General features: G+C 37.8%; 1 protein-coding gene across 2 annotated transcripts; it reads right to left on the reverse strand.

Annotated features, from left to right (window-relative positions):
• Positions 1-1,754: 1,754 nt before the first annotated feature.
• OTX2 (orthodenticle homeobox 2) lies at positions 1,755-7,619 on the reverse strand. 2 transcript variants are annotated; one of them, XM_044074437.1, is made up of 4 exons: positions 7,512-7,619; positions 5,129-5,335; positions 4,386-4,537; positions 1,755-3,339 (listed from the first exon to the last, which is right to left on the reverse strand). In XM_044074437.1, exons 2-4 carry the CDS (start codon positions 5,223-5,225, stop codon positions 2,722-2,724), a joined length of 867 nt encoding a protein of 288 aa, XP_043930372.1. In that variant the 5' UTR covers positions 5,226-5,335; positions 7,512-7,619; the 3' UTR covers positions 1,755-2,721. The 2 variants fall into 2 exon arrangements, with proteins under 2 accessions (XP_043930372.1, XP_043930371.1); XM_044074436.1 differs by lacking the exon at positions 7,512-7,619 and adding an exon at positions 5,436-5,713.
• Positions 7,620-11,493: the final 3,874 nt, after the last annotated feature.

Genomic DNA, 11,493 nt, shown 5'->3' on the forward strand with positions numbered 1-11,493 from the left:
TCACGCGTTTTAGACATTTATGTAAAGAAGTGCAAGCCACTCATCACCGTCAGATGCAGGGGCACGCACCCCCCCCCCCACACACACACACAGATACACCGAACTTATATGCAAAAATTGTAGGAGTGCACCAACTCAAAGAAAGAGGAATTGCCTAAAACAATTGAATCACTTCCGTAGCACACTTAGAAACCGCAACAGCAACAATTTCTTGTGGAAAACAACAATCGACATTATATTTCTCAGTTTCTTTTTCTTCATACAAATGGCGCTAGAGGAATTTCACCTCGACCACCTGTAGAGGATCCCATATCAACTGCCACTGATTTTCAATTACTTTTCCAATTTAGGTTAAAATTGTGCTCTGAACTTGTTAAAACAATTTTAATAAAATGTGTTGAATATAATTAGCAACCAATGACGACTATTACAATTATGAACTTATTTTACTTCAGAGCTCGCTTGGTCTGTCGGAAATCATCTTTATATATATATTCCAAATGTCCCGGATGTGAGGGTACTTGTCCCAAATTGTTTTAGGCGTTGCCTCACATTTTGATTGAGAGCTGTGCCACTAGGCTTGACTATGAAAAATCTAGAATGCATTACAGAACAAAATACTTTTGTTGTGTCGTTAGGTGATGAGAAAATACAGTTCATTAACCCAAGTATACTGGGTCCTGTAATATAGGTCTTGAGACAATTAGAAATTGCACTATACACCACGCAAGCACATGCCTCTCATTTACTATGTTAGGCATACCGTTGTGATTTTGCCTCTCATCGTTAGCCTTTCTTCTCTTAGATTTATGATGTTCCTCATAAAGTCAGTCCTTTTTATGGATACATACTTTATTAATCACAAACTAAGCCTGTACAAAGACTCACTACCACTAAATACATTGGGAGTAATATACGAAGACCCTCTATTGTGAAAAATAAAACGAGTCCTTTTTATAGTTAAGTGTTAGGGTAGCTGCCTTTGTAGGACATTTAAGCCTATCCAATTTTCCTTTTAAAGGTGAAAATCAAAGCCCGTACCTTGCATTTGTGAAGTAAACGCCTGATTCATTATGCCAAAACCCCAACCATCATCGACTATGACTTTTGAAGCCCTTGCTTTGATTTTTAATGCTTGGAGGTTGAGAGGTATGAGTCTGCAGTTTCTTCATTTTTATTTAAAAATGTAAATGGAGTCTGTGCATACTTGCATCCTCTGTGTATGTAATTCAAGGAAAACTGCATCTGCCACCAAGTTAGGATATTTTGAAACAATTTGTCAAAACGTTCCAAAACTTATTAAATATAACCTTTGTGATTAACACCGCGGCAGTCTCCTTCCAACGTGGACAGCAAAGCTGTGTAATACAATGCATTCGGATGTGCTCAAGCTTGATGAGTATAATAAACAAATAGAATAAAATTACTTCAAACCTACCCTCTAGTTGCGTTTTGGTCAGCCATTTTGGCAGGTTTCAAGTTTCCTATAAAAATCTTTGAAAACAGTACTCTGAGCCTGCAGATTAACACCCCCCACACTCATCTTTTATTGCTTTATCCAAGATAATACACAGACTCGTGTGTGTGTGTGTCTGTGTGTGTGTGTGTGTGTGTGTGTGTGTGTGTGTGTGTGTTGAAACATCATAAGAAAGTCTGGCAATTTGTGAATACACTAGCCCTTAGAAGAAGTCGTTAAATGGGGATATTGGTCTAGATGTTCTGCGTGTTTACGATACAAGCTGAAGACAACATCATTGTGCTAGAATCACTTTTAATGCAATTTACATATATGTCAAATCCATGAATATCCATATTTAACCATGATATATGTATTTCTTTATCCCAGAGGGCTGATATCTCCATAGCTGAAACAAATAAACTGAAATGTAATTCTTCAGGGTCAGATCAAGTGACCATTATAGTTTTTCACAGCTGACTCTACCAGGAGAGCACAGTTACAACGTTTTAGTGATCTTGTAATTTTGTGTGGGTGCAAAAGTATCTGTGTCTTTGCTAGTGTTACTATTTTTGTAAGAAGTTTCGGTGCCGCTTCAAAGCCTCTTGGATGGCAATAGGCACTGAATCTGAATCATTATGACCTATTTAATCACCAAAGACCCCTGCTGCAGAGTTCACAGTTGCATACAATACAGGATATCACAGTTTTGAAGTCTAGCACATAAAAACACAAATGTACCATTGATATGACAAACATTGATTGTCTCTTAAAAACTACATGACCTTTATAAACATTTTAAATAAAGTAGTGCATCTAGGACAACCAATCGCACAAGTCAAGTCAGTCCTGAAACGTTTCTCAGTGCCAGCAAATAAAGAAAGAAAGAAAAAAAAGACGGTCAGGAAGCATAAATGAATTGAAAATGTACTGTCCCTTCCAAACTTATGGGCAACGCGAATGAGTAACTAAATCTGAAAATCTCCACAGCTGGGGTACCTTTTGCCAAACGTATAAATAATTTGAAATAAAAAAATTGGCCAGTCTTCTTATTTTTCTTCTTACTAGCACGTAACCAGAAATGAAGTGAAGCATGTCCATGGCTGGTCCGTTTATCTAAAACTGTTCTTTTGAGCAATCCAAAACTGGCAAGAGTTTGGGGTTGGGACTAATAATTTCTGTATTCAGTTTGTGTAACCACGTCCTGGCTAGCACTATAAAGTGCAGTCCATTTTAAGTAGCTATGTACATGTTGGCAGTCGTCTTCACAAAACTTGGAATTTCCATGAGGATGTTTGGTCTTTGTAATCCAAACAGTCAGCGTTGAAGTTAAGCTTCCATGAGGCAGCCTGTTCTTTATAATCCAAGCAATCAGGAGAATTAAAACCCAAGCTAGAAGCACCGTACCCCTGGGTCGCAATAGAGGCAGAAGATTGATTGAGATGGCTGGTTACTGCATTGGTGCCCATGGGGCTAAGGGCAGCCCCTGGTCCTGGAAGCTGGTGATGCATTGGTGCCAAGTATGATCCACAGTCCATTCCTCCAAAGTAGGACGTAGACCCAGCATATCCTTGACTATACCCAGAAGCCTGAGTGTAGGTCATAGGGTAGGACCTCTGCATACAAGAAGAAGATGTGGATAGTGGATCGGACAAAGGAGAGATGGAAGCTGGGCTCCAGATGGACACCGGGGCGCTGTTGCTTGAGATAGATGGAACTGAAGTGCTGGATGGTGGAGTAAACTGTCCACTTGCACCACTTTCTGAGCTAGCCTCTCGTACAGGGGAACTTTTCTTTTTAGTTGGCCTCACTTTGTTTTGGCCCCCGTTCTGCTGCTGTTGTTGTTGCTGGCGACACTTAGCGCGACGATTTTTGAACCATACCTGGAAAACAAGAAAGTGAAACGTGTAAGCAGCACAACTTCAGATAAGAATAGTTAAACCATATATATGCGTGGATTAGTAAAGTATTCGGTCTTCACATCAATTTTAGTAAATCGGGAACAATGTACCCAACCCAACACATAGAGTTCAGTGCTGCTGTGAAGGTATTATAAACAGCATATACCTCATATGGTACTAGCTAATGGTACTACTCATATAAGACTACCAACCCATGTATTACCTAATCTTGCTGTGTAATTTCACTAATTTAGTATTGTCATTTCAGTGTGTGTGTATATATATATATATATATATATATATATATATATATATATATATATACACACACACACACACACACACACATATATATATATATATAATATAAATATATATATATATATATATATATATATATATATATATATATATATATTTATACACACACACACACACACACACACACACACACACACACATATATATATATACACATATATATATATATATATATACATACATACATACGTGTGTGTGTATATGTTAGAAAATGAGAGCTGGCAACAGTGTATCAGTTTGGGAATCAATATGTATTATATGTAGGGGGGATCGGACCACAAAAATAAAAAGGAACCTAGTACATCTGTGTGCAGTATGTCAACTGTTCATACCTCTCAACCTCTTAGCACAAGAATTTTGAACAAAGCCTAAAAATGATGTGGGGACAAAGGCAAAAAATAGGGATAGACTTTAAATATTGTCGTTATAAACATAGAAAGTTGCTAGAAAGTATTTGTGTCACCATTCATTTTTCTGAAGTTCAGGAAGTCTGAAACTCAAATGTATGCCATTATTTAGTGACTTCAATCCTCCAGTGATTTGCCTAAAAAACACGAATTTTGTGAGGAATATACCAAAATATGAGGCAAAAATCTGGACATTTATGTGAAAATCTGGACAGTTTAGAGGTATGCCACTGTTCACTGAAGAAAATAAGGATGTTTTAATATTCCTTTAAAAGGTCAACAGTTTTGAGGTAACCTCACCTGAACACGGGATTCTGGCAGGTTAATTTTAAGGGCCACCTCTTCTCTCATGAATATGTCAGGATAGCGGGTCTTTGCGAATAAAGCTTCCAGAACATCGAGTTGAGCTCGAGTGAACGTAGTCCTTTCCCGTCTTTGTTTCCGGGGAGTGGCTGTAAGCAGCAAAGTAAGTATGTAAATGCATTGTGGAGTGAAAAGTACAGTAAAATATATTACAATGTAAATAGGCATACTTGAACATAAGACTAAGCGTGGGAAAACACTTTGCCAAATAATTCCAATATCAAGTAACAGTAAACTAGTTAAGCAACAGAAAAAAATGCCAATAGCCTCGGCACAATTAAGTAAACAAATAAAATAAAAGTTCTGAAATATAAATTTACTTATGATTTTTCTGAAACATTTCCATAATTTGATTTAGCTGAGATGCCCACGCTCTTTTTTAAGTTACTAACTGCAGTATAAATAAAAAAGAATACGGGTATTCAAATTTTACAGTATTAGGCTATGTGCCAAAATCACAGGCTTACTTACTAATTAACAGAATCTCAAGGTGTGTTACAAATACGTGGCAGATAAAACGTCTGACCAGGCAACACATTTATAACAAATAAAATAATTTAATCTGAGTATGTAAATACTGCAAGCATTTCCATAAAAATAACGAATTAAGTAAAACATATTATTAAATTATTCTGAGAACGCATTTATTCTTACTTTAAATAAATAACAACACAGCTTACCAGGGTAGCCTACAGACGGATGAAGTAAGTCCATCCCTGAGGTTGTGAGACTCAATCCATTGACCGCATAAGGTGGTTGCTTGAGATAAGACATCATGCTAAAGTTGTTTTTTTGAGGAAATATTTTTGCAGAATACTGAAAGCAGACACGGCAGATTGGTGATTCCTGGTTTTCTTGTTTTCCTGACACTCTGGCTCGCTTTAAACCTGTGTTACAGACAGAATAAAGATGGTGAAATTGTTTGTCTAAAGTAAATCCCTTACCACTGGTGGTTTACCCGTATGTGAAGTTCTCTCACTCACTGACCTGTCTCTTAAAGTATTCTCAGACCCCCAGCTGCCTCTGGGGCCAAAGGGATGCTGACTAGATAAACGAGTCCTAAATGCTACACCCCATAATTACAACACGCCTTGCAGGAGCCCTAGGCTTCCTCCTACCGTTGCACACATTATATTATTAAGAGCTACCATTTGCATGAGACATACTGGTAAGCACTAAGTAATTGTCACAAACAAAACTTGATTAAGGCCATTTGCTGAGACAAAGCACTCCGAGACCAATAAATGCTGATGATAAGAAAGCCTGCTGCAGAGAAACAATGCAACAATTAAACACAAAAAGCTCTCTGAGTACAACTCCCATCTAATAAACATGCTGAGTTTTTAATTGTCTGATTTTCCTTTCTTTGGAACTGGTGAAAATGCGATTATGCTTGCTTTCAAATTTAAAATGCAGACATTTTAAGAATTAAAACTTGAACACATGCTATAAATCTATCGACCTAAAGTCAAAGGCATTTCTAGCAACCATTTCGTCTAATTAGTGCTTTGGATAATTAGATTTGGTGGCAAGCAACATATTTATTAGGCCTTGATTATACGTATCTAAGAACTAAAGTTAAACAAACAAGCAATCAACTCTGTATCAAAAATCATTAAACTATCCTACTGATAACACTTTCAGTTTGAATGAATTGTGGCAAATTAAACCCCCATTTCCGAAACATCATAATTAAATTGAGTAACATCTATCTACAAGTCTAAAAAAAGGCTGACATTGAGTGACACGTTCTCCAGTAAATAAATGCAACCTTGGGCCTTGATGTAGGAGTAATTGCTGCAGCGACGTTATAAAAAAGTTTTGTTCAAAACAAGTAATTAATCTGCAACCAAATAAGGTACAAAGAGCTGAGTGTGTTACTCCTACCGTTGCCCATTTCACAAATGCGTATTCAGAGCTGTTTTTCCTTTTGGTAGAACGATCGGGGGAAAACATTACCACAGTTTGTATTAGTTGTACAACATTTCAACTGTTTCTAACAGTGTGTAGCGTGTTCAGCGTGGCTAGCATTATTATGGTTTCCTGAGCTATCTTGAATCCATGCATTTCATTCTTCATTTATGGTCCTAAAAAGCTTACAAAATAAGAAACAAAACCGTTTTCATTTTTTTGCCACAATACCACACACGTTTAATGGTCCAGTCAGAGCATTATTAACTACATAAATCCTGAACTACAAATGTTACACTCAGTTTAATCATAGTTGTGAATTAAAGTAAAATATCCAGCTTTTGGCCACCCCTGTTCTTTAGCCAACCTGGTGTGAGGTTCAAACTCATTACCTAAAAATATTTTCACAAAACAGAGGTGGTTTCCATGTTTGCTATGCAGAGCTATAGTAACTAGTTAGCATCTCTGGGGTTTATTTATCTCAGTAAATCGCCCCTAATTAACACGAGTAACCACACTGTAAAGAAAACACCGCATGTTTCACAGTGACATATTGCCCAAGAGAAATGTTTTTCTTTTGTGAGCATAACTGACTTTATAACTTTAATAAACTAATTTGACTCTAGCACCCAAGAGCAGGGGTGTAGGCAGAAATGTATATTTTGTTCTCAAACTTCATGCAGCCACCCCCTATCGTTAAAACCCGTACTCACCCTCCAAGATGCAGCTCTCTATATGCTTCAGAAAGGGGCACACTATTTTCAACTGCTGCCACTTATAACCTTTAAACGACTGTCTTAGTTGATGGATTCCTGTCATGCAAACATGCTTTGTAAAGCTTTCTACGATACACTCTAGAGAGTTCTAAACATTATGTGCTGCTTATGTCATAAAGTTTAGAAATATGTACTCATTTGATTACGATTATGCTTAGCTATACCCTTGCTCAAGAGGAGTCACAACTCCATTAAATCGAATACACATAAGCATGCATGACATTTAAAGGCAGCATTTAAGAAAACAATGCATACTATACTTTTACTGAAAACGCTTTTTATTTACTACAGGAGACAGGCTAAGCCATCCTGAGGTTACTGTTTGAACTTCTAGACTACAGCCCTCCTTGTATATTGTTTCCCATTCTGCACATACCTGTTCCTGGTGTAGTCTTCGGACTGACCTGCCTGGAAGGGAGACTCGTGGTTTTATATCTAACGGCTTTCGCTTCCAATCTGTCACTTTTTGTACAGGAAGCCTGTCTAACAGTTGCTATCCAATCATTCAGTTATAATTACCCCGTCCAAGAATTAATTATAATAAATGTTTTCTTGATAAATTAACGAGATAATCCAAGTGGCACACGTTCTTTAATTACAGGACGCCAGCCTAGGCTCTGCTGTGTACTGGTGCTGATTAATTTTCTGCATGGTGGCAATGAAACAAAAAAGACTTCTAGCCTGCCAGTCGACTTCTTTAAAAATCCCAATAAAATCTGATCTCTCTCTCTCTCTCTCTCTCTCTCTCTCTCACACTATCACTTTCCCAACTCTTGTGTCTACCTCACTCTCGCAGCTTTTGGACTTCAAGATTTTTTTCAAATGGGTTCACAGCAGTTCATTTATTTTTCATATCAAGGGACCACTTTAAAAAAATGAGCCCACTATAACTGATTAAAACTGTTAGTTAACAGAAAAACGTTGGAAAAATGACATGATGCAATACCTTTTATCGAACCAACATATGTTTTGTAATTAATCTACCTTTTGGGCTAGCAGTAGCCTTTTTCGAGAGTTATTAAGTTTCTGGTGTTAGATGCAGTGATTAAATGTACAGTTTTACTTAGAAAGTTTCCATCAGATACTATCCCGCCATCATGTGTTTGCCCCAGCAGTTTAATTGAAATGATCAACACTACCAACATAGCTAATGTTTTGCAGTTATCTATAAGATAAAGGAACTCTTCAGCCACTCTCAAAAAAGTAATTTATTTATTTATTTTATTTGACATTTGGTAACCAGGAAAGCCCATCTGGGTACAGATTTCCCATTTTCAGCAGAGGCCTGTGGAGAAAAGCTCCAACAGCAATTATACGCAATGCAAGAACATTAACGCCGAGAACAAATAAACTTCTCTACGGATTAAAATAAACTCTAAATAAGGCTTTCGGTAGTCATTTCTGTCAACCAGCCCAGATTTTTCTTTTAACCGGAGAACACCGGTGTGCTGTATCCTTCAAATCATTCGACCCCCCCCCCCCCCAACAGAATGCTTACAACAAATATGGGGACTAAATTGCTTCATCTGTTATCATCGTCGGCCTACTTTCCCCAAAATTCATGCTGCTTGAATTCTTAAATACTATAAACGCAACACAGTGGTACTGACTAATGCACGAAAGGTGACGGAGACCCTGCTACATGGTATTAAATTGTCCTAACTCATTTTAGTCCGTGAATATATTTTAGGAGAGGTGCATATCTCTGTGGTGGTGGAAGAGAAGTTTGGTATCTTATCAAAGATCCTCCATCCAGTCAGTCTCCGTAAGTGAATTTTGCACTTCTTATTATAGTCGAGTATTTAAAACATTTAGTTGATCTGGAGGGAAATTATAAAATGCACAATTTTAGTATTTATTTTTTCATTTCTCTCTAGTCTTAGCCAAATAAAGCAATTTAGTAGCCTTTTACTGCCACAGAAATGTGTTTGATCTTTGGTCAAACCTTTGGCTGGGAAAAGCTTTTTATGTGAAGGGGAATGTCAGACAGAAGGCGCAAAGCAATTTATCGATCCACCTCTAAGGAAGAAAATCTGTTTGTCAATAATTGTGAAGCGACGAGATTAATTCCACTTCTTTTGGATAACAAAAATAATCGACAATCAACATCTGCAGCCCAGAATGCCATGCAAGGACCTGCATGTGTTACCAAGTAGCTCAGGGAAACAAGAGAAAAATGTGGGACTGAACTACCCGCCTCCTCAATTATCAGTTTTTTGTCTGTTTGCATTTCCATTAGGAGATTGAACAGCTAGTGAAATTATTCCACACAAAAATGAAAACAGCTACAACCCCCCCCCCCAAACAAAAAAAAAACAACAAAAAGTGCAATTGTGTCTATCCTTGGCTAACACTTAATCGTACTGATCACATTGAGAAACGTATATACCAACTGTTTTAAACATATTGTTATTAAGTGTACACTGTTGTAACACACGTCCAGGTCATCCACTCACTGAAAATATAACAACTTAAGTAATCACATTTTATAATTAATACAACAAAATTGTTTTTTTAATGTATAAGTTCGTCAGAGAAAACCCTTCCCCTAATCCAAACTCTTAGAAATTCAAACTACTGTAACTTCCAAAGATGGCATGGTACCAAGATGAATAGATTTGCAATAGCCGAAAAGCAGGACTACTTGCCTTGTGTCTGATGCAACTGACCAAACTAATCTTTTCCAGAGCCAGACGGTCAGTACCTAAACAGAGGCTCCTGAAGTTAATTGACGTTCTTTTCTCTGCAGCTTCACGGCTCAGTCTTGTAGGTGTAAGCTTCCCGAAATCAGGCAGGCCAATAATAAAGACAGAGGCTACTTTTATACAGCAATCAAATATTTGGACCTGACAAGACAACTGCCCTGACGCGCAGGAGCTTTGCGGAGCCTGAAATGGCGAGCTGTTCCTCACTCAGTAAAATGTGCACAGAGAGCGCCTCGCCGGCAACTTTTTGACGCAAACTCTCCAGCCAATGGCAACGAGCGAGTGGCTGACACATCTGAAGCCTGGAGCTACAGGAGAAATAATAAAAACACACACCAGGGGATGGAAAGGGAGCACTGCTGCACTAAGACAAGAGACTAGGCTCCAAAACTAATGTAGAAGGGTAAAGGGGGGGGGGGGGGGTAAACCTAAGTGTGTGTGTGTGTGTGTGTGTGTGTGTGTCTACCTACACAGACACACACACACACACACACACACACACGTATACATGTGCAGATATCCAGCTATAGATGTATACGTATGAATACATCTATACCTGGATATCTACACGTGCATATGTGTGTGTGTATATGTATATATTGATACACGCATGCACACACATACATGCAGGTATACAATTTATATATACAATACACGTCCATGCATGTATACTTCGTATCAAAATGTGTGTATGCATGTGTTAACGTAACCACAGATATGTAAACACATTTGTTTGTCATGTGATCCTTTTAAACTACAACAGGTACTGACAAGCACATCATTTATTTGAATAAGTCTTAATAGAACAGTCTACTAAAGGCATAGAAAACAGGTCAAAACAATTGCTGACAGTCATATACTGCTTACAAGACAAACATCATACACCGCCTCACACCCCTCACACACGCACACATTTATATTTTTGCAGGTATGCAGGACAGTCCTGATTTCAACAATTTGAAATTATTTGCATAAGCCGCTTCTCGGTCTTGTTCATCTTTAATAAATGAAGGCGTTAAATGTAAAACTGGAATGTTCTCCTGATATTTTGGGGACATACACATTTTCTGATTTTCCATTAAGCAATGAACACCAGCATTGCTGCAATTTTTGAAACACGTGAAATGCTACAAACAAAAGAAACAGCCAAAATACATCAGGAGTCTGAAATGTGAGACTATCCTGGAAACTAGTGCCTTATACTGACTGAGGGCATTGAGGGCCATGTAAATAGCATATTTTTACAGGAAACGTTCCACTTTGGGCATCTGAAAATATAATATTCCATTCATCCATACAGGGTGGACTTGGTGAAGAATAAAGAGAAGATAGTAAACAAAAACAAACGCGCATGCACGCGAGGCAAATCAGTTTAGTAAAATAATTTATAATATTTCATGTGGGGAAACCCTGCAAAATATGGGCATCAGATCTGTGTCCTTAGAAACTGTGTCGGACTATTTTACGATACTAAGAAAATTTGTAGAGTAGTGTTTGAAGGCTACAGCACTACAGTAACAAAAGAAAAGACAGCCGTACCTCAATATTCTAGGGAGTTGCAAACACCATTTTGTGGCATTATTGCATTTGTAATATCTGTAACCCTATATGTAGCAGAGCTGATTTGTTCTCTCTGCGTGTGTGTGTGTAGTA

This window comes from Protopterus annectens, chromosome 6.part0 (assembly GCF_019279795.1).
Source record: "Protopterus annectens isolate FY-2018-M chromosome 6.part0, PAN1.0, whole genome shotgun sequence".
NCBI lineage: Eukaryota > Metazoa > Chordata > Ceratodontiformes > Protopteridae > Protopterus > Protopterus annectens.

Excerpts from the sequence above, each read along its gene's own strand:
- OTX2 (XM_044074437.1), bottom strand. The coding sequence starts at position 5,225 with ATGATGTCTTATCTCAAGCAACCACCTTATGCGGTCAATGGATTGAGT. Across the intron at positions 4,538-5,128 it reads TCCGTCTGTAGGCTACCCTG|CCACTCCCCGGAAACAAAGA; the intron begins GTAAGCTGTGTT and ends TGCTGCTTACAG. Across the intron at positions 3,340-4,385 it reads TGCCAGAATCCCGTGTTCAG|GTATGGTTCAAAAATCGTCG; the intron begins GTGAGGTTACCT and ends CTTGTTTTCCAG.